This window comes from Staurois parvus, unplaced genomic scaffold, assembly GCF_062004578.1.
Source record: "Staurois parvus isolate SC_StPar_1 unplaced genomic scaffold, SC_StPar_1.0 ptg000697l, whole genome shotgun sequence".
Taxonomy (NCBI): domain Eukaryota; kingdom Metazoa; phylum Chordata; class Amphibia; order Anura; family Ranidae; genus Staurois; species Staurois parvus.
The window spans coordinates 2135128-2159291 of NW_028318493.1; the positions used below are offsets into that span (position 1 = coordinate 2135128).

Below are 24164 nucleotides of genomic sequence, written 5' to 3' on the forward strand. Positions count from 1 at the left end.
AAAGGAATCCAGAAACATTCGGGTTATACTGCCAATTGCAGGAGGTGGGGAACACTAGCATGGAGAAAAGTTTTAAGCCAGCCACTATATAACCCCTTCTCTACACAGCATGCCCTAGTTTTTCATTAGTGCTTTTGCCTTTGGTGGTGGCATCTATCTCCTGGTCTGGAGAGTCAGGTTGATCCTCTGAAGCCTTCCCTTGGTTGTGGCAGTTTCCCTTTCTTGCTAGGGTTCTCCCTATCTTGAGGTCCAGGTTTTGGTCCTTCAGGAACCTCTGTGTTCCAGTGGGTTTAAAATATCCTTTTTTTGGTGGCTGTTGCCAACCCCTCAGTTGGATTCCTTTTGAATGGTTTGACTATTTGCAAATTCCTGTGTCCCTAAATGGATGATGGAGAAAATAAGATTTTTGTACTTGCCATAAAATGTTTCCTTTAAGTCCATTTAAGGGCACAGATCCCACCCCTCTGTGTGATTTTTGGATGGCCCTTTGCATGCTCTTCAAGAAAACAAAGCATGCTGGGCACAGGAGGAGTTATGCAAGGGACTGGCTTACAACTCTTCTGTTTGCAAGTGTCCCAATTACTGATGAGCTAAGATATGGGCCAAACTCCTTTTATCCCAAACTCATTGTCAGCTGTCAAATGATAGCAGGCTGCTGACCCAATCAACTGCAGCTGGAAATTCCCCACCCCGCATCTGCACATAAAGAGGTGGAAATGCTGGCTGATGTCATTATCCCAATATGGCCACATGGCCATATTGGGGCAATACCATTGATCACATATAGCTATCAATGATGTCACCAGCAGTCCTGCCCCCCTTTGTTACATGCGGCTGCAGGACAGGGAATTCCCCAGCAACAGCTGATTGGACCGGCAGCCTGCTATCATGTTACAGCTTCCCACAGGTTCATAACGACCGGCCTGACCCTCAGCTCATCACTAGTTGAACACTGGCAAACAGAAGAGTTGTACTGCACCCCCCTGTATAACTCCTATACCCAGCATGCCTCAGTTGTTACATAGTTAGTCTGGCTGAAAAAAGACAAAATTCCATCCTGTTCAACCATTAAAAAAAAAAAAAGTTATAATCCTATACCCACAGTTGATCCAGAGGAAGGCAAAAGAACATGGCAAAGCATGATCCAATTTGCTCCTGCAGGGAAAATATTCCTTCCTGATCCCCCGAGAGGAAATCGGATATTCCCTGGATCAACGTTACCTATAAATGTTAGTATCCAGTTATATTCTGTGTATCCAAGAAAGAATCCAGGACTTTTTTTAAAGCAATACACAGAGCTGGCCAGAACTAACTCTTGAGGGAGTCTATTCCACATTCTCACAGCTCTTACTGTGAAGAAACCTTTCTGTGTTTGGAGATTAAATTTCTTTTCCTCCAGACTTAAAGAGTGCCCCCTTGTCCTTTGTGATGACCTCAGGGTGAATAGCTCTACACCGAGTTCACTATATGAACCACTGATGTATTTATACATGGTGATCATATCCCCCCTTATGTATTATACATGGAGATCATATCCCCCCTTATGTATTATACATGGGGATCATATCCCCCCTTATGTATGATACATGGTGATCATATCCCCCCTTATGTATTATACATGGAGATCATATCCCCCCCCTTATGTATTATACATGGAGATCATATCCCCCCCTTATGTATTATACATGGAGATCATATCCCCCCCCTTATGTATTATACATGGTGATCATATCCCCCCTTATGTATTATACATGGTGATCATATCCCCCCTTATGTATTATACATGGAGATCGTATCCCCCCCTTATGTATTATACATGGAGATCGTATCCCCCCCTTATATATTATACATGGAGATCATATCCCCCTTATGTATTATACATGGAGATCATATCCCCCCTTATGTATTATACATGGAGATCATATCCCCCCTTATGTATTATACATGGAGATCATATCCCCCCTTATGTATTATACATGGTGATAATATCACCCCTTATGTAATTTACATGGAGATCATATCCCCCCCCTTATGTATTATACATGGAGATCATATCCCCCCTTGTGTATTATACATGGAGATCATACCCCCCTTATGTATTATACATGGAGACCATATCCCCCTTATGTATTATACATGGAGATCATATCCCCCTTATGTATTATACATGGAGATCATATCCCCCCTTATGTATTATACATGGAGATCATATCCCCCTTATGTATTATACATGGAGATCATATCCCCCTTATGTATTATACATGGAGATCATATCCCCCCTTATATATTATTCATCGAGATCATATCCCCCCTTATGTATTATACATGGAGATCATATCCCCCCTTATGTATTATACATGGAGATCATATCCCCCCTTCTGTATTATACATGGTGATCATATCCCCCCTTATGTATTATACATGGAGATCATATCCCCCCTTATGTATTATACATGGAGATCATATCCCCCCTTATGTATTATACATGGAGATCATATCCCCCCTTATGTATTATACATGGAGATCATATCCCCCCTTATGTATTATACATGGAGATCATATCCCCCCTTATGTATTATACATGGAGATCATATTCCCCTTATGTATTATACATGGAGATCATATCCCCCCCTTATGTATTATACATGGAGATCATATCCCCCCTTATGTATTATACATGGAGATCATATCCCCCCCCCCTTATGTATTATACATGGAGATCATATCCCCCCTTATGTATTATACATGGTGATAATATCACCCCTTATGTAACTTACATGGAGATCATATCCCCCCCTTATGTATTATACATGGAGATCATATCCCCCCTTGTGTATTATACATGGAGATCATACCCCCCTTATGTATTATACATGGAGACCATATCCCCCTTATGTATTATACATGGAGATCATATCCCCCCTTATGTATTATACATGGAGATCATACCCCCCTTATGTATTATACATGGAGATCATATCCCCCCTTATGTATTATACATGGTGATCATATCCCCCTTATGTATTATACATGGAGATCATATCCCCCCTTATGTATTATACATGGAGATCATATCCCCCTTATGTATTATACATGGAGATCATATCCCCCTTATGTATTATACATGGAGATCATATCCCCCCTTATGTATTATACATGGAGATCATATCCCCCCTTATATATTATTCATGGAGATCATATCCCCCCTTATGTATTATACATGGAGATCATATCCCCCCTTATGTATTATACATGGAGATCATATCCCCCCTTCTGTATTATACATGGTGATCATATCCCCCCTTATGTATTATACATGGAGATCATATCCCCCTTATGTATTATACATGGCGATCATATCCCCCCTTATGTATTATACATGGAGATCATATCCCCCCTTATGTATTATACATGGTGATCATATCCCCCCTTATGTATTATACATGGAGATCATATTCCCCCTTATGTATTATACATGGAGATCATATCCCCCCTTAATATCCTCTTCTCAAGAGAGAAGAAATTCACTTCCTCTAATCTTTCCTCATAACTGAGCTCCTCCATGCCTCCACAGCCAGTCAAAAAACACAAGGGGGGGAGTTTACGGTTCATATATAACTTTAGTTCACCATTAGTCCCAACCTTTTGTAAGCGGCAGTATAACCTGGTTGTTTCTGAATTCCTGTGTCCCTCAATGGAGTTGAAGGAAAAGATGTGACGGTAAGTACAAAAATCTTATTTTTTTACGATGATCTGAAAATGATACTGTTGCCGTATATTGTGACATTTCTGGGATTTATTAATGCAAATGTGTAAAGTTACTGACGGGTCCCCCTTTAAATTTCTCGGTAGCATTATATTGAATCCCCATTGTTTCATAGCCCTGAGGCTTCTCAGACATGCCAGCTCCAGAATACACACTTCCACAGGCAATGCATGAAATTTATAGAAATGAGACATTGTCTACAAATAGTGTACATTTAACACGGTCAAGGGACAAGGTCTTCTTTAAAACCTTCAAATTGTCTTTGTCAGAGTTAACAAGGCTGCCGCTTTAACCCTTTTGTTCCTGTAATGTCTTAAGTTCTTTTCCTCTTCCAGGCTATAACTTTTTGCTTAATTTGAGAAAAAGTTTGCAACCTCCATATTCCTCCCGAATCTGTCTCTTATTTTGTTCTGTTTTCTGTCCTTCCGTCTGTTTTTTTTTTGGTTTGTCCGTAATTTCCCGGCTTTCTTACGTCCTGTAACTTTCCAGAGCTGTTGTGTACTGGTGTGCAGCGCTTCTCGTACACCCGCACCGGCAGCTTCAGCTCCACCCTCAGCGACTCCCGTCCCAACTCCCCTTTCAGACATCACACGATCCTTCATGTCAAAGGTAAGGGGACCGGTCACGCCAACGCCGGTAGCGTTATTGGCTTCTCCAGGTGGGAAACCAATAAGTTGGCTGTCCAGTGTCTGAGCTCGGAGGCCGCTCTCTTGCTGCACGCTTCACGGTGGCCGCACCGCTTGTCATGACCGCCTTTTGTGTGTTTGATCAACAGCATGCTTAAGGGGCCATTCCACCTAAATGTGGGATTTCAGTAATCGGTGGTGTTTGATGGGCCGAGCAACCTGCTGGCTTTTTATATCTCTTTCAAACTCTGAGAAATCCTGATTATGGTTCCAGGCTCTATTCCCGCCCATCTGTGTTCTAGCTCCTCCCATTACATTGTCCATAATGTAAAATTAATAAAGAATCCAGTGGCGAGAGTGGGAACCCCTCACAATAGATACAGCAGGTGGGCGGAGCTGGGAACTTCCAAGAGATATATGAAACTGTTAGGGGGCTGAACTCTCTAACATCTATTAAATGCTGAAATGTCAGATTAAAGGTGGAATGACCCTATAATGGAGATGTGTAAATTACAAATGAATTTAAAGGGCCAGTAATCCTAAAATACAAATTACCGTCCTGTAAAGAAAAAAAAGTATATGCTGTAAAATTTTCTTCATTGTACTTCATACAAAGCTAAAGGAAGTCTAATGTCCTCTCCTATAGGCTGAAAGCATGCAGCTGCTGCCCATCCCCCCTCCTTAAAGGCATAGTCCACTTTTTGAACCATGTTTCATGTTAATGTTACACCCATATTTAGGATTTACCGTACCTAAACTGCAGGGGGCAGCGCTCTGCTTTCTTTTAAATGTAGTGCAATGTCATCCAGGCCGGAGATTGGTTAAAAACTTTGCCTACAAATCTTATCTTCCACTGCGGCAGATGGGACTTGTAAGCCCGATTTACATGGGCAACCGTGGGGAATTAAAAGTAGGCTGTTGAGCTGCAGTTTTACCCCTCACTTTCCAACTGACCACCAAGCTGCAGGTTAACACGGCCAAAGACCATGTTAGTACAGACTGTCACAATTGCTACATAGTAAAAACAAAATGGTCTTCATTGGATAATAAAAAAAGGCATTCAGAAGGTAACAGTATGCCTACCAGCTGTTGCTCTACTAATATTTGAAAAGCAATCCACCACAGATTGCTTTTCATAGGGGCAGTAAAGAGCGCTGCTTGTGTAAATGAGCCTGTAAAGAGCCTGATCATGGTTGCAATGCTCTGCAGGCCTGAAGGCGAAACTAATAAACGCACATTTTTTTACTCTATCTATGTGGGTGTATTTATTAAGGGTGCATTTGTGTGGTGCATTGACACATGTTATGTCACCTCAATAACAAATGTACTAAAAGCAGTCTTTTCATAAGACTTCTGCTACAATGCACAATGGGGTGTTGCAATACATTGCCTTAGTGTGTTGGGGTGCTATGTAAAATGAATGGCACCATTATGTGTCAACACATGAAACATACCTTGCAGTAACATGGGCGTTGCCGCAATGCATAGACGGAAATTACACTTAATTTTCAGGTAGGCTACACCTTTAATAGACATGAACATGTGTGAATAGACAATTCCAATGTACACATCAATAGAACTTCTGCTTATGTCCACATTTCAGTCTGCCATCAGTTCCCTATTAGATTACAGAATCTGCCTGCAGTGTCCTTTAATACTGAACAGGGAACACAAAGTCACCTGTGTGCTGGAAATTCTATTCTGATCAATTCTCCAGCCCTAGAAATGATTTTGCCATTTTGAATTACCGGTCCTTAATTCATAGATCACATTCATTCTTCACATACTGATGTGGGATGTGAGATCACCGCTCTGGTCACACAGATATGGTTGTTGGTTTGCACATTTCTGCACAATGCGCTGTGGCTTACTGTGTATTTAAGAATAGAGCCGTTTATCTTTTATGGTGAGCTGGACGTCTTTCGGCGTTCAGTAGATATTTTGTAATAAACTTTGCAGTTTGAAGCCCTGGAACACTTTCCACAAATGTCTACTAATATCCTGTGAAAATGAGATTTCGGTTGTCGTTTGGAGTGTGTGCTTTCATCTTATTCTGAATGATTGTTGATGTTGTCGGAAGAATTATATTTACTGGCAATATAAAGTATTTATAATAATTTAAGATATTGACATAATGTAATACACACACACACGTTCATATTTAAATTATTTTTTATCATTTAAATATTAAATATATTTATTATTAATAATTCAATTTATAATTTATGAATAACTATATTTCCTATCACTAAATAGTAATTATGATCATTTCTAAACAATGTAAAAAAAATAAGGAAAATAGGAAAATAAAAAAAACTATATATATATATATATATATATATATATATATATATATATATATATATATATATATATAAAAATATTTTATATACCTATAATTAAAAATTATAATATTATTTAATATATAATATATTTATTTTATAATATTATTTTAATATTAAATTAAAATATTATTTTAATATATCATTTATGTAGTTATATTTGCTGTCGCTATATACATCTAAAGACAGTAGTGGGTGATTGTATCTCTACTAGTTCAGATGAGTTGCTATATGTCACACTGTGCCTTTTGATTCAGTCAGTCTACCTTCACCTACACTATATAGTCAAGAGTTTGTTGGCAACTGACCATCATTTATCTCTATGGCCAAAAGTACTGTATGTTGACTCCCCTCCAAATGATTGAGCTCAGTACCTTTGTTTCCAGTGAAGGATTTCTCCTAATACTATAGTATGCAAAGACATTTTAGACAATTGTGCTCTTCCAACCTTGTGGGAGCCGTTTGGGTAAGGTCCTTTATTGTTCTGCTCCAAAATAACATGGTTTGCCCAGTTTGGTTGGAGGAACTCAAGTGACCTGCCTAGAGCCCTGACCTCAACCCTACTGAAAACATTTGGGATGAATTGGAATGCTGATTATGAAGTGAAGTCTTCTCATCCAACATTTAATACCTCACCTCAAAAATGGGTACAAATTCCCACAGACACCTTCCCTTTGTAGAAAGCCTTCCCAGAAGAGTGGAGGATGTTATAGCCACAAAGGGGGGGGGGGGGGGTAACTGCTTATTAATGGCCTTGGCTTTGGAATGTCCAACAAGCTTATATCGGTGTGATGGCCAGCTGTCCACAAACATGTTACCATATAGCTTACCTTAATATAAAACAAAGCTAGATTAGTATTTTTGTTGTATATATGATTTTTATTTGTAGCCCTCTTTTTTTTAGCTCTGTAATACTCTTCAGTCCATAATATAATTTCTCTAAACACATTTATTTCTCTGATATTTAAAAAACCTAGTTAATAATAAATTATATAATTTTACATTTGTCATCGGTGTCTGCTAGATAGCCAGTTCTGTAAATGGTCAGTTATGTATTTCAATAAATGTAATTTGCTATGAAATAGTTTGTGGTTTGGAGTTCACTGCTTTGGAGTGGATCGGAAAGTTGACCAGCTTTGAGCATTTTTAACAGAAAGACAAAATGTGGTGAGAGAACATACATTTTTCTATATGCTTCTCATTGTGATCAGTACAAGGGTTTGTAGCCTTCATTATTCTTGAGCTCAGGGTAAAGAGCATTGGTTGTCAACTTACAAGGAGCAGGACATCACCAAAGGGCTGCACATAAGGTTAAGTATATATAATGCCAGAAACCAAAGACACACTAGAGGAAATGATGGTCAGAGATTAGGGACATTCTAAGGGTAAGCTTGGAGAGTAAAGACTTGCAGCAGAATTTAGGGAGTGAATAGGGACATGGTACATGAGGCTAGTAGAGATCATTGCTATTGATATTGGCTTTACAAAATAAATGTTTTATGTACTATTAGAGAAGAACATCAGTCCTGTTTTAAAAATGGGCAGGCTTTGGACTCCATCTTGGATGGGAGACCTGGCCTTGAGTTCCTGAAGGGGTGAAGGACCAGGCCAAGTTGATGTAATTCTCGCTTACCAGAAACATACCCAAATCCACTGCTTTGCTCAAGACTCACCCCTCATGTACATGGGCAACCTGGGTCCCAGCCACTGTAGTTCATCTCCACTACCCATCAAAAATACCCAAAAATGTATCAGCAGCACTTCACACTTAGCTCATCTTGCTGTATTTATTGGTTCTCAAGAAAATGACTGCATGGAGCAGTCTTTCCACTTGGGAACCAACCTTCCTTGACGTGTTTCATCACTCCTAGCTTGCTCACCAGGATAGGGGATATCCTTGTGAGCAAGCCAGGAGTGATGAACCGTATCAAGGAAGGTTGGTTCCCAGGCGGAGTAATTGATATATGTAGTCCTTTTATTGATGGCTACACTTGCTGTATTTATTAGTTATCAGCAAATTGACTTCATACAGCAATGTCTCCACCTGGGAAGCAACATTTGTTGACTTGTTTCACCACTCCTGGCTTGCGCACTAGGATAGGGGATATCCTTGTAAGCAAGCAGGAGTGATGAAACGCGTCAAGGAAGGTTGGTTCCCAGGTGGAGACATTACCTGTATGCAGTCATTTTATTGATAGCTCTTCTTACCGTATTTATTTATCAACAAAGTAACTGCATACAGCAATGTCTTCACCTGGGAACCAACCTTCATTGATGCATTTCACCACTTCTGACTTACTTACAAGGATAGGAGATATACTTTTGAGTAAGCCAGGAGTGGTGAAACATGTCAGGGATGGTTGGTTCCCAAGTGGAGACATTGCTGTATGCAGTCATTTTATTGATAGCTCTTCTTACCGTATTTATTTATCAACAAAATGACTTCATACAGCAATGTCTCCACCTGGGAACCAACCATCCCTGATGTGTTTCACCACTTCTGACTTACAAGGATAGGAGATATATTTGTGAGTAAGCCAGGAGTGGTGAAACACATCAGGGATGGTTGGTTCTCAGGTGGAGACATTGCTGTATGCAGTCATTTTGTTGATCGCTCCTCTTACCATATTTATTTATCAACAAAATAACTGCATACCCTGCAAAATACCATGTCTCCACCTGGGAACCAACCTTCATTGATGCATTTCACCACTTCTCACTTACAAGGATAGGAGATATACTTTTGAGTAAGCCAGGAGTGGTGAAACACGTCAGGGATGGTTGGTTCCAAGGTGGAGACATTGCTGTGTGCAGTCATTTTATTGATAGCTCTTCTTACCGTATTTATTTATCAACAAAATGACTGCATAAGCAATGTCTCCACCTGGGAACCAACCATCCCTGACGTGTTTCACCACTTCTGACTTACAAGGATAAGAGATATATTTGTGAGTAAGCCAGGAGTGGTGAAACACATCAGGGATGGTTGGCTCTTAGGTGGAGACATTGCAGCATGCAGTAATTTTGTTGATTACAAACAAATACAGCAAAAGGCACTAAGATTGGGGTGCAGCTGATACATTTTTTTTTTATAATTCTCACCTAGGCAAGAATTGTGGAAGTGGCAGCAAGTACCTGTCACAAAAATGCAGCAGCTCCCAGGGAAAAAACACACCAATATTGTTAGAGTGAGGAGGAGAACCTTCACTTTTAAATGAAGGTCTGCTTTAAAAACTGTTGGGGTCTAAGAGCCACGCACCAAGCACTGAAGGGCCACAGGTTGGGCACCAAAGAATAGACCCTTCAAAAAACCCCTAATGGCTCATTTACAGTATTATGTTACAGTACCATGCAGTAAAACACACATTTTTCTGCCTCTTACCTCAACACACAAAAAAATCATGGGTGTGTTGTGGTACACCGGATTGTCCAGAATCGCGTAGGCGCAGTTTCTCGTGGATTGCGGTGCATTTTGACAATATGTTTAGAATCAATGGCCTTAACACAACACATACACGTAATAAAATGTCCGTCAAATTTAATGTGGACTCTGTGAGTGCACCACTAGATGATTTCCAGCAATGATGTGTTTGTAATAGCACAGCTATGTCCTAATCTGATTGATAGAAAGATTGCTCTGGATAGATCAGAACTTAGAGGAGATGTTCAAACACATGCTGGAATATTTAGGAACCAGTATTAAAATGTATCCAAAGCCGAAACTGTTTTTTCTAGTATTGAATACAGTGGCAAGGTGTCAGAACTCCTGTCAGGTTTTCATTGCCCGGTAATTCTTTAAGTAGTGAGGAGCGCTGGATTGCTTGATTGAGTATTTAAAGGGTTAAAAGCTTTTGTATTGGAGTCATCTGGAAGCTATATTTGCCTGTAGATGGACCTTAGATTAATATTGGATAAGGAATAGAAGTGTACTCCACGTATAACAGTCCAGAATGATATTTTATTTAGGATTGCCAAGCAAAACCAACGCTTTTTGTGGGTTATGAAAGATCAACGCGTTTCAGTGGGTTGTGAAAGACCCCTTCTACAAGGCTAGAAAGGGTCAAAAGTCTGAAATCTTGACCAGACAATAGTATCAAAAACATGGTGTAATTTAATGCTGATATGTCCATTGGAAGCCTTGTGTCTTGCTTAACCCCCTTCCAGCTGCCCTTTATGTGGGTGTCCATGCTGGAAGGTAGAGATGGCATCTCAATGAAGGCTGGGATTGGCTCCCACAGCAGTCACATGATTGGGAGCCCTTCGGCTGGCTTCTAATCACAGAGTCCAAAAGCTGTCAGTGAACTGGGAGTGCATTCTCATCACACAACCCTGGACCTGCATGGAGGTATATGTACAGCGGGTGAGCATTAAGGCTCCTCCACCCTGCTGCCACATATATGTGCTATGGTGGTGAGAAAAAGCTTGTCTGTGAACTAAACTGAGACACAGGGCTCCCAATGGAGCTAATATGAATAAAACAGCATTTTATTTGTTACTCTTGTCTTCTCCAAATGAAGATTTTTTTCAGTCCTGAAGGAGGACTTTCATAACTCCTGAAACCTATTGGATTTTCCTCAGCTATCTTAAATAAATATCATTATGGACTTTTTCACTTAAAGTGGTTGTAAACCCTTACATATTCCCAGTGAGTGACTGATCTCAGGTGATACACAAATGGAACAAATTCTCCTACATAAGTTGTACCTGTTTATCTACATCTATATTTTTCTCCTACATTCATTCAATGTGCAGAATTTATACAGGATCTCTTAGCTCTGAAAAGCAGAGGGTGGGAAGCTGAATTTACATCAGTGAGGAGAGCTGATTGGAGGGGAGGGAGACACCCCCTTCACACAGCACACAGGGACAGAGCTGAAGCTTTCAATCACAGGCTGTGCCCTCCCTGTCACCATTTTTCTCTTGGTGTCAAGAAAACTCATAAGAAGTGACTCATGCTTATAGCAGTGGGACGAGGCAGCAAACAGAAATGACACTTAGTGCTCTGGATTGAGACAAGTACATACTATAGAGGGATATGCTTTGTTCATATTTCATGTCTGAGGTTTACTAGCGCTTTGTGCTTCTATTTTATTCCTGTATTTAAGTTTTTGTTGCGGCCCACCATTGATATGTACAACCTCGGTAGGAAAGTTCTGTAGTGGGAATGACTGTGTGATATACATTAGCCCCCTACTGACACAATCAAACCAGTTTTCCACTATGCCCAGGATGCCATGATGGTGCTGATTGGGTCGCTTGTCTTTCCATTGATAACTGACCCTTCATATTTCTATGGAGTCACTTGTGTTCTGACTGTCCTCCTTGCTGGATTAAAGTTTGGTTTCTTGTTTGATCTCTGTATCATTATGTTACGATTTCTTTTCAATCTGCCGCTTATGTTCTGCTCTCTCTTTTTTATTTCTTTTCATTTTTTTTTATTCTACATTTTTCCATTGGAGGCACTGAGCCCAACAGCGGCAGGAATTCCCCTCTCCCCTATCGGCCAGACAGCCGCCCACTAACGCCTACATACGCTCAGGCCCCCAAACATTTCCATATTCCAGGTAGGAGGTTGTGCTGTGTCTGTCTGCGTCCTGTCCGAGTGTAGACTGTAGGAGAATCCGTCTGTTTCTGTGTTCATTGTCTTGTTTGCTGGGGAGCCATGCTGTGTGTCTGGGGGTTCCGCTCTAGGGCAAACACAATTGCTTTAAGCTGTAGAATGCCCAGGCAATGGTTGGTTGGTTGGTTGGTTGGTTGGTTGGTTGGAGATCCCACAGGTAATCTGATCTGTAAAGCCAACATTTACAGGACATACCTACTTACAGATGGCATTCATGGCTTTCTACAGGTTTAAAGCATAACTCCACCTTGAACTGGAAATTTAATTAGCAGGATCAAGTGCTGATTAGTACTGAAAAATATCTCAGCCCCCAATTCTTTCAGTGCCAAGGTCCATCACTGTCCTTCCTCCTACACCGAAATATTATAAATGCATTAGTCTGCCTCTACACTCTAAATTTTCCTGTCTGAATGAATAGGAAAATATTGAAAACAAAACTCTGGCCAAAAAATAACAAGGTAAAAACGAATAGTCCTCAGTCTGATGGCAGGCACTGGGGGGGGGGGGAGACTGAGGAAATGCTTTCTCCTGCCTGCAGCAGACTGGTGACCTCATCTCAGCCTAGGCAAAGTCGCTGACTGGAGCTCGTGGACACCTTTTTGTTGAAGATCCATTATAATGTCAGAAGACTTAGTCTTCTGACATTATATGATTATGTGATGTCAAATTGGGCAGTGTGGCACTGCAAAGCAGGAGGCGGATCCTATGCACATAACAAGATATGCATCACATCTACATGCACATGTACATACTGTATATAATCACAATTATAGAGTCAAATATTTAAAGGTTTTGCATTGTTTACATCGTTTCCGTCAAGTTAATATGAAAAGAATCAGTGAAAAGACTATATAATCCCTCAAGTGGGCAGAGACAGTGTTGTGTGTTCAGAGAGCCATAGAAATGGGTGCAGCAAAGAGGACGTTCGTGGATATGTTCCTTGCACAGCTGTGGAGGTGATTAGCTCCATCCTGTTATTAATGCAGACAAAGTGATGCCTGGTGCGTCTTACTGTATGCCCACCCATCACATGGCAGTATTCTCTATAAACTGAACAGACTGCAATAGAGATTGTGTTGATTCTTCTCTACTACAACGCATCACTGGCTTTAGGTGTTGTTTCCATTTCAAATGCTTGGTTAGTAGGGAATGTCAGCTTATGGGACCATTGGTAATCCATTCCACTCCTAAACACCCTCTACTCCCTGGTCCTCCGGTTGTTGGCATCCCTGCTTCACAAACAAATGTCACAAGAATAATGGACAAACTGATGACGTCACCAATGTTTAAAAGCTATTAAATAAAGCACAACATCCCTTTTGTCACCAACTCCAACGCGTTTCGTCCAAAGTATAGGCTTGACCTCTGGAAAATACCAGACTATTCCTGACAGGCTATTCAGCACTGTGTTATTTTAACTGGCAATTGCGCAGTCATGCAATGCTGTACCCAAACAAAATTTATGGGGGTTTTTTCCTCACCAGTAGAGTTCTCTTTTGGTGGTATTTGATCACCTCTGGGTTTTTTATGTTTTATGATATAAACGAAAAAAAGACCAAAAACTTTGAAAAAAAACCCCAAAACATTATTTTTTACTTTCTGTTATAAAGTATATCCAATAAAAATAAATAAAATGTATTCATAAATGGTGGCCAAAATATATTCTGCTACATGTCTTTGGTTTAAAAAAAAAATCCCAAAAAGTGTATATTGATTGGTTTATCTACAAACAATGGGATATATACTGGAATTTGTATTTATTTATTTAATACTACTAATGGTGATGATCAGTGACCTATAACAGAACTGCGGCGGGCAATCTGATGCTGGGGGGAACTGACTGCCACTGACTTCACCAGTGACATTAATACAGTGAACAGTGGGAATAAAATGCACTGTGTACTAATAACACTGGATTGCAAGGGGTTAACATCTAGGGCAATCAAGGGGTTACCTGTGTGCCTAACTATGTGTAATATGTGCTGCTTTTACTAGGGATTTTGTTGTTTTTTTTTCCCTGTTAAGCAGGAAATGAAAAAAACAACAAGATTCCCTGTTAGTGGACACAGCTCTGTATTGTTTACAATGACAGAGCTGTGTTAGGTGTCAATCACCGGGTCCCGGCAGTGCGTCATTGGCTGGGACCCAGTGATCGGCATATGATATAATGAATCAGAGCACAGCCGGACCGGCAGGTGCGCACGCACATATCCCCTGTCCGAGCGCTCAGATCACATACTAGGTACGTGATCCATCGCATGGAGGCTGATTTTCCACTGTATATGTGAGTTGTACAGTAGGCAAGTGGTACATTTTTTTATACATTATCAGACAGGATTTATATAGCACCGACAGTTTGTGCATCACATTGCAATCTAAAGGATGACAGTTACAATACAATCAAATAAAAGGGGGTTAAAGAGGGCCCTGCTCTGGGTGAAACACGTGTCATCAGCAGTGTGTGGCCCATTTATTCTTGGGAAATGTCAGTGTTTTATCAGTGGCATTTTTGGCATGATAGAATTATGTTTTAATAGAATAAATGTTCTTCTTTTTATTTGGGATAAGAGTTAGATTAAAGAATATCTCTAGGTGTAGTCTTGGCTTCAGAGATTAGGTTGGGGTTAATGTCTATTTCTGTGGGTTGGGGTTAGAGTCAGGATAAAGAATGCATGTGGCAAATGGAGTACATGAATAGGGGGTGCTAGGACTCCTAATGTCCAAAATTGTGAGTGACCATCTTATTTATTAGTCACTTGGTTTAGGCCGCTCCTATTATTATTATTATTATATAGGATTTATATAGCTCCAACAGTTTGTACAGTACTTTACAAAAGAAAGGGAGACCGTACAGTTACAACACAATTAAATAGGGTTAGGCTCATGAGAGCTTACAATCTGAAAGGGTGGGAGAAGTGATACAAAAGATAATAACTGGGGATGAGTTGATGGGGAAAGAAAAAGTTCAGTTTTAGATGGAGATGGGATAGGCTTCCCTGGACAGATGAGTTTTCATGAATCACATAAAGGTGAGCAGATTAGGGGATAGCCGGGCAGGTTGGGGTAGGGAGGTCCAGAGGATGGAAGAGGCTCTGGAGAAGTCCTGGATGTGAGCATGAGAGGTGAGGACAAGGGAGCTAGAGAGCAGGGGGTCTTCGGATGGGCAAAGAGGGTGGCTTGGGTGATATTTTGAGATGAGGTTAGTGATGTAGCTTTGGCCAGAGTTGTGGATGGCTTTGTATGTTGTGGTAAGTATTTGAGTTTTATTTGTTGGGTGAGAATAAGCCAATGAAAGGAATGGCAGAGAGGGGTGGTGAACACTGAGCAACTGATAAGGTGGATGCGTCTGGCATCAGCATTCATGATAAACTGAAGGGGAGGGGCGCTAGTCTATGGAGAGGTAGGCCAACAAGGAGAGTTGCAATAGTCAAAGGGGAGAGATAACAAGGGAGTGAATTCACAGTTTGGTCATTAGTTAGAAAGGGGCATGCTTTGGAAATGTTTCTGCGGTGAAGTTGGCAAGATTTGAACAGTGATTAGATGTGCAGCCCGAAGCAAAGTTCAGAGTCCAGAATTATACCAAGCACACTGGCATGAGTGGAGGGACTGATAGTTGTGCTATTGATCTTGATGGAAAAGTTGAATGAGGGGATATGGGATAAAAGCACCCCCAAACAGATGAGGGTGCAAAGATGTCACATCATTGGTAATAGAGTCCAGAAGGATAGTTTATTGAGTGATCAATAATTGAAATGAGTCAACATGTTTTGGGGGGGTTCACACGCACCGTTCTTCTTTTAAATCACCGTGTCCCGGCAGTCCGTCATTGGCTGGGACCCAGTGATTGGCATATGCTGCAATAAATCAGAGCACAGCTGGGCCAGCAGGCACACACGCACATACCCCCTGCCCGAGCGCACCAATCACATACTAGGTACGTGATCCATCGCAGGGAGGCCGCTTTGCCGCTGTATATTTAAGTTATACAGTAGGCAAATGGTACATTTTTTTTATACATTATTAGACAGAATTTATATAGCACCGAGAGTTTGTGCAGCGCTTTGGAGGGACTGATAGTTGTGCTATTGATCTTGATGGAAAAGTCAAATGAGGGGATATGGGATAAAAGCACCCCCAAACAGATGAGGGTGCAAGGATGTCATATCATTGGTAATTGAGTCCAGAAGGCTAGTTTATTGAATGATCAATAATTTAAATAAGTCAATGTGTTTTGGGGCGTTCACACACACCGTTCTTCCCTTAAATCAGAAGTAAACTGCCCCCCCCAAAAAAAGAAAATGGGTCCCCTGAAGGTCTAAGCCATAATGTGCTAGTATGCACCGCATACTATCACATTATGACACACTTGCACATGGAGCCCACCAGCGCAGCACTGTCTTTGATCCCCCAGCTCTTCCATCTTCACCCGGTCTTCCTTCTGGGTTTGTGGGCTCCACGATGACGTCACTCTCGCGCATGCATTCTGGAGCCCTGGCCACGGCACTGCGCTCTGCATTCAACAGCATACAGTGTGCCCTGAACAAGTGCAGTGTCGTTATAGGCTATTGCCGATGTGAATATCTCCTAAACAGTTCACATTTAGGAGATATTCATTGTACCTACAAGTTATCCTGATTGTAAGCATTCCTGTAGGGACAAGTGAAGAGAAGGGACTTACCCCCACTGTAAGTATAATATGACTTCCGCAATGTCCGGTATTAAACAATGTATAGACCTCACATACCAATGGCAATTGTCAGTCTATTTAAACTCCTTTCAATCCACAAACACTAATACAAGTATTTGCCGGAAACAAAGCAATTTACCACCCACAATTTCCATTGGCTACCAGAACTCGGTCGATTGGTGAAATCAAGCGGTCAGTTTACAGCCATATGGAGTAAGTGTACTTATCCCTTTTGCCCCTTTACCCTGACCTAACCAAACCCACCCTCTCCCTCCTCAGATGCATACGTACCTTCACTTTGATGGCTGTGTGTATGCATCTGTGTAAGAATGGGTGGGTTAAGTCACGGTAAAGGGGCAAAGGGGATAATTGCTGTACCTTTAATACAGTTTATTGAAAGGTTGGATTGCAATAGAATTAAAATCAGGAGATCACTACGGCAATTTTGTGAAAAGGACTTTTTTCTTCCAGTGTTACGTCGGGGCAATTCAAAACCCATGTAGTCATTCAAAACCACTACTACATCATCAAATTGCCACATGTATGACCAGCTTAATGGTGTCACTCTGCATAGTTACATCAATAGTATTGCCTAATATATATAGGTACATAGTTGTCTACATAGTATATACATTGCACTTTACATAGTTAGCTTTGTTTATTTTCAAATGCAACTGTTTTATTTTTTTGATGTTTTATCAAATAATTTTTCCTGTGTAAACTTTCTTAGCGCTGGGTTAATATACATCCGATAGCACCACTCCAATTTTTTTTCACCATTAAAGTGCTATTAAACCCAAAAGCAAACATTTATTATATTTCAGTTTACCAATTCCTAGATGCAATGGCTGCATTAGTTTTGTTTTTTTAGGCATTTTTCTTCTATTTTCATCTGGTGATCCAGTCAGTAAGTCTGTTGTTTTTCAACAGAACAAGCTGTCCAGCAGAATGTACCAGTTACAGAGTTGAGACAAACCATCTACCAGTGACGGGTGCTTACAATAATCAGCTTTTTATTTATGTGAAACCTTTATCCCAACAGGAAAAAAAACTGTTGTTGTAGCTGTAACTTCTTATAAAGTTACATAGTTAGTCTGTCTGAAAAAAGACAACAGTCCATCCAGTTCAACCATTAAAAAAAAAGTTATAATCCTATACCCACAGTTGATCCAGAGGAAGGCAAAAAAATACTCAGCAAAGCACGATCCAATTTGCTCCTGCTGGGAAAAAATTCCTTCCTGATCCCCCGAGAGGCAATCGGATATTCCCTGGATCAACTTTACCTATAAATGTTATATCCAGTTATATTCTGTGTATCTAAGAAAGAATCCAGGACTTTTTTGTAGCAATCCACTGAGCTGGCCAGAACCAACTCTTGAGGGAGTCTATTCCACATTCTCACAGCTCTTACTGTGAAGAAACCTTTCCATGTTTGGCGATTACATTTCTTTTCCTCCAGACGTAAAGTGTGCCCCTTGTCCTCTGTGATGACCTCAGGATGAATAACTCTACACCGAGTTCACTATATGAACTACTGATGTATTTATACATGGAGATCATATCCCCCCTTATGTATTATACATGGTGATCATATCCCCCCCTTATGTATTATACATGGAGATCATATCCCCCTTATGTATTATACATGGAGATCATATCCCCCCTTATGTATTATACATGGAGATCATATCCCCCTTATGTAATATACATGGAGATCATATCCCCCTTATGTATTATACATGGAGATCATATCCCCTTATGTATTATACATGGAGATCATATCCCCCCTTATGTATTATACATGGAGATCATATCCCCCTTATGTATTATACATGGAGATCATATCCCCCCTTATGTATTATACATGGAGATCATATCCCCCTTATGTAATATACATGGAGATCATATCCCCCTTATGTATTATACATGGAGATCATATCCCCCCTTATGTATTATACATGGAGATCATATCCCCCTTATGTATTATACATGGAGATCATATCCCCTTATGTATTATACATGGAGATCATATCCCCCCTTATGTATTATACATGGAGATCATATCCCCCCTTATGTATTGTACATGGTGATCATATCACCCCTTATGTATTATACATGGAGATCATATCCCCCCCTTATGTATTATACATGGAGATAATATCCCCCCTTATGTATTATACATGGAGATAATATCCCCCCTTATGTAATATACATGGAGATCATATCCCCCTTATGTAATATACATGGAGATCATATCCCCCTTATGTATTATACATGGAGATCATATCCCCTTATGTATTATACATGGAGATCATATCCCCCCTTATGTATTATACATGGAGATCATATCCCCCTTATGTATTATACATGGTGATCATATCCCCCCTTATGTATTATACATGGAGATCATATCCCCCCTTATGTATTATACATGGTGATCATATCCCCCCTTATGTATTGTACATGGTGATCATATCACCCCTTATGTATTATACATGGAGATCATATCCCCCCCTTATGTATTATACATGGAGATAATATCCCCCCTTATGTATTATACATAGAGATCATATCCCCCCCTTATGTATTATACATGTTGATCATATCCCCCCTTATGTATTATACATGGAGATCATATCCCCCCTTATGTATTATACATGGAGATCATATCCCCCCTTATGTATTATACATGGAGATCATATCCCCCCTTATGTATTATACATGGAGATCATATCCCCCTTATGTATTATACATGGTGATCATATCCCCCCTTATGTATTATACATGGAGATCATATCCCCCCTTATGTATTATACATGGAGATCATATCCCCCTTATGTATTATACATGGAGATCATATCCCCCTTATGTATTATACATGGAGATCATATCCCCCCTTATGTATTATACATGGAGATCATATCCCCCCTTATGTATTATACATGGTGATCATATCCCCCCTTATGTATTATACATGGAGATCATATCCCCCTTATGTATTATACATGGAGATCATATCCCCCCTTATGTATTATACATGGAGATCATATCCCCCCTTATGTATTATACATGGAGATCATATCCCCCCTTATGTATTATACATGGTGATCATATCCCCCCTTATGTATTATACATGGAGATCATATCCCCCCTTATGTATTATACATGGAGATCATATCCCCCCTTATGTATTATACATGGAGATCATATCCCCCTTATGTATTATACATGGAGATCATATCCCCCCTTATGTATTATACATGGTGATCATATCCCCCCTTATGTATTATACATGGAGATCATATCCCCTCTTATGTATTATACATGGAGATCATATCCCCCCTTATATATTATACATGGCGATCATATCCCCCCTTATGTATTATACATGGAGATCATATCCCCCCTTATGTATTATACATGGAGATCATATCCCCCCTTAATCTCCTCTTCTCAAGAGAGAATAAATTCAGTTCCTCTAATCTTTCCTCATAGCTGATCTCCTGCATGCCTCTTATCAGTTTTGTTGCCCTTCTCTGTACTTTCTCCAGTTCCCCAATGTTCTTTTTGTGAATTGGTGCCCAAAACTGAACTGCATATTCCTGATGAGGTCTTACTAATGATTTGTACCGGGGGAAATGATATCTCTCTCTGGAGTCTATACCTCTTTTAATACAAGAGAGGATTAGCTTAAGTTTGGCTTCAATCTGTTAGTGTATTTAAATCTACTAGTACTGACACTCCTCCATCCCCACAGACTGACAATGCTGCTGTCCAAAGGTGCTCTTCATCCAGAGTGGGGTTGCTCTAATACAGAAAGTTTGCTACCAGCCTGATCACCAGGTGAACACAGAGTGGAAAACAAAAGCCAAAGAAAGTGAATGCAGCCACCATTTCTAGTAATCAATAGGAGGCAGTAAATCACATTTTTGGTTTTGGGTTTAATACCACGTTAACAAACCTCTGCTACAGCATTGGGGTTCAGCTAATTTTTTTCATAGCCGTAACTCCGATTGTGTTTTACATTTTGCATTCTGCGCATTTGGACAAGGGTACCCAAAAATGCACAGCCCTAAAAATTCTAGGTGTTTATAGAACTTCTAAAAGGCTTTAATATTAGTACATCAAATGACTTGATAAATAAATGGAGAAAAATGCTTTTATCATAAGCCCTTTGAAATGGTATTTTGCCTCCAGCTCCATTTGTCTCTTGAAATAGTTGCAAGTTGATACTTAAATGTTTGTCAAAGAAGAAACTGATACATTTCTGTTCTGTTCTTCCATGCTTCATGTCACCATTGCTGTGTCTCCATCTGTCTTGTGTCTTTTTTCCGATAATATATGATAATGTCTCTTCGGTTTTGATGGCATCTGTTTGTTTTATGTGTAGTGTGGCAGAACAACTTTCTCATCCCGACTTTGAAGGCCAGCATTGTTGAATTTTCTCTGTGAACCTGTCACCTCTCGGAGTTTCCAGTGGCGGCTAACAAATTCTTTCTCTCTTTCCGCAGACCAAGGCGTGAACATGTACCGGAAGCCCCCCATCTACAAACAGCACGGTAACGTCTTCCCTGAATTGCGGATTCTTCTCTCTGCCTGTTTTGCTGTGTGGTCGCGGCCTGGCCTCTGCATGTCCATGTTCTCGGTGACCTCGCCAACACTGCGTGGCTTAGTGCAACCAATATTTGGCTTCCTAAAAATGGATGGTCGCATTTTTTTTAATAAAATGTGGATCCTCAATTTGTATTTCTGATCCCCCACCTCTCCCGAAACTCCCACTTGTCATCACCAAGGAGATGGACAAGTAAAAAGAATTTATAACAATTTTATTTACGGTTTACCAGGTATTCCTAAATTTGGGCGTGTGACTGCGGATTTCCTGCCGTCGGCACTCAGTGGGTAACATTTAGCCCAAAATATCCCCAAATCATTGCACTGGTAGAACCAATTTAACCAAACCAACCAGTCATTTCATTGTGACTGGAGCTAGTTTCAATTGTTGATTGGAGCCTGGTGAGAAATCCTACTAATCGATGATGGTTGGGTTTCTTGAGCATAGAAAGATTTGGGTTTAGCAGGAGATTCCTCCATGTGCTTTCTCGCTGAATGCGTACAGACTGATCAATGTCCCCTGCAGCTCCAATTATCTGTAACAATATGACGCTCTACCATCCCATCTCATATCTCTGTAACATTGTCTTGTTTTATTTTGTTTTATGGTGTGTTGTGTGTGTCATCCTCCTAACATGATATGTACCCCGCGGCCTCATCGTATATTCTCAGTAAGTACTTGGCTTCCTCACTCCCACAAAGCGCTTCTGGGCACTTGGCTTAGTCTGTTCTTCTCATTTCCTGCACTCCAACTCTTTAACACCTCTAAACAAAATCTGGATACTTTAGCATGTCCCTGTGAATCCTCCTCTCTCCATTGTTACATTTTATCACACAAAAAAAAAATCAGGGAAGAAAAGAGATGGATGGAGAGTAGAAGGATAACACAGACAATGAAATAGAATAGAAACGTGTCATCTGCACACACCAGGCCTTTAAAGACAAATGACAGAAAATCAGACTTCTGTGTATGCATCCAATACACTTATATATAATGTACAACGCGCCTCCGTCTCTCCATCGCTCTCTTATCTGAGATCGGGCTTCAGGGTCCTGTACTGTGTGTGAAATCACAAATCACCACCAGAGAGCACCAGAGCTACATAGAGATACACTACAACTAAAAGGGGTATTTATTCAACATTCAGATGTCCTGTCCTTTCCCCTTCAGTTCTTCTTTCCTTTTTCCTCCCTTACAACTTTCTTCTCCTTGTTTTCCCTTTCCTTTCTTTCCCTTCATTCATTACAACTTCTTTTGTTTCTCTACCTTTCCCTTACATTGCTTTCCTTCTTCCCTACCTTGCAATTTTGTCCTTTCAGCCCCTTTCCTTTTTCTTCCTTCTTTACTTTGCATCCTTTCTGTTCTTTTCCTATTTTTGTTGTTTTCTATGCTTTTCTTTCCACTTTCCTTTCCCTCCCTTCCCTTCTTCTTTCCTTCCATTTCTTTCCTTTTCCTTGCCTTTTTCCCCTATTTTTCTGTTTCTTTCCCTTTTTCCCCTTTCCCTCTCTTACCCCTCCTTTCCCTTTCCCTTTCTTCCTTTTCCTTCACCTCATTTTTTCTTCTTCCCCTTCCTTTCCCCTTTCTTCCCTTCCCCTTTCTTCCGTTTCTTTCCCCTCATTTTTCTTCCTTTCCCTTCCTTTTCTTTTCCTCTCTTTTACGTTTCAGTTCCTTTCCTCTCCTCTCCTTTCTCTTCTCTGTTCTTATCATTTCCTTTGCCTTCCTTTTCATTTCCTTTCTTTTTCTTTTCAGCTCCTTTCTTCTCCTCTCCTTTCTCTTCTCCTCTGTTCCTATCGTTTCCTTTGCCTTTCTTTTTCCTTTTAGTTCTTTTCCTCTCCTCTCCTTTCTCTTCTCCTCTGTTCCTATCATTTCCTTTCCCCTTTCTTTAGGTTCGCATCCTTTCCTTCCCTTCTTCTTTCCTTGGTAGACCCTTCCCTTACTTTTCTTTCTTCTCCGTTCCCTTCCTTTTCTTTCTTTTCCATTCCCTTGTTTTCCCTTCCATTTGTTTCCCTTCTTTCTTTATGTATTCATTATTTCTTTTTTTCCTTTCCTGTCATTACTCATACACACACACACCTACAGAAGATACAGCATCTGTCAGCATCGTTAGTTTAGAAGACACACAGGAAGGATGTTACAATCAGTAGCACACAGTCAGCTGTTTAGGGCTCCTGCCTGATCCCCCTCCTTCTCCTCTGCCACTAATCCGTTATAATCCTCTAACTTTCTGGGCGGTTCTGATTTGTGCATGAGCCTCTCTTGGATCTGTCTTGGTACTGTAGGCTTTGTGGGTCACTGTGCACCAGGAACAAGTGGGATCCTCTCTTAAGTGGGGTCACTTAGGTAGAAGCAGTTAGTGTCATAGGTCAGAGCCAGGAGAAAGGGTGACCTTGTGTCTTCCCTGCAGTCACCTTTGTGGGAAGTGTTTATGGACTGCGTTGTGACATATTTAAAAGCCTACACAAATCCTGAGATAGACTGGCTGATTCCTTTAAGAAAATAAGGCATTTGGGG

The 24164-nt window shown here is 40.5% G+C and overlaps 1 protein-coding gene across 12 annotated transcripts in view; it reads left to right on the forward strand.

Annotated features, from left to right (window-relative positions):
* The window catches only part of ABLIM1 (actin binding LIM protein 1), a 419225-nt gene that overhangs the window by 362724 nt on the left and 32337 nt on the right, over positions 1–24164 (forward strand). For 8 of the 12 annotated variants that reach the window (XM_089653044.1, XM_089653039.1, XM_089653047.1 and 5 more), the window contains 3 exons: positions 4256–4375; positions 12194–12298; positions 21553–21600. In XM_089653044.1, coding sequence (XP_089509170.1) covers positions 4256–4375; positions 12194–12298; positions 21553–21600 — 273 coding nt within the window. The remainder of the gene's footprint in view (positions 1–4255; positions 4376–12193; positions 12299–21552; positions 21601–24164) is intronic. The other 4 variants (XM_089653046.1, XM_089653048.1, XM_089653045.1 and 1 more) reach the window with 3 other exon arrangements.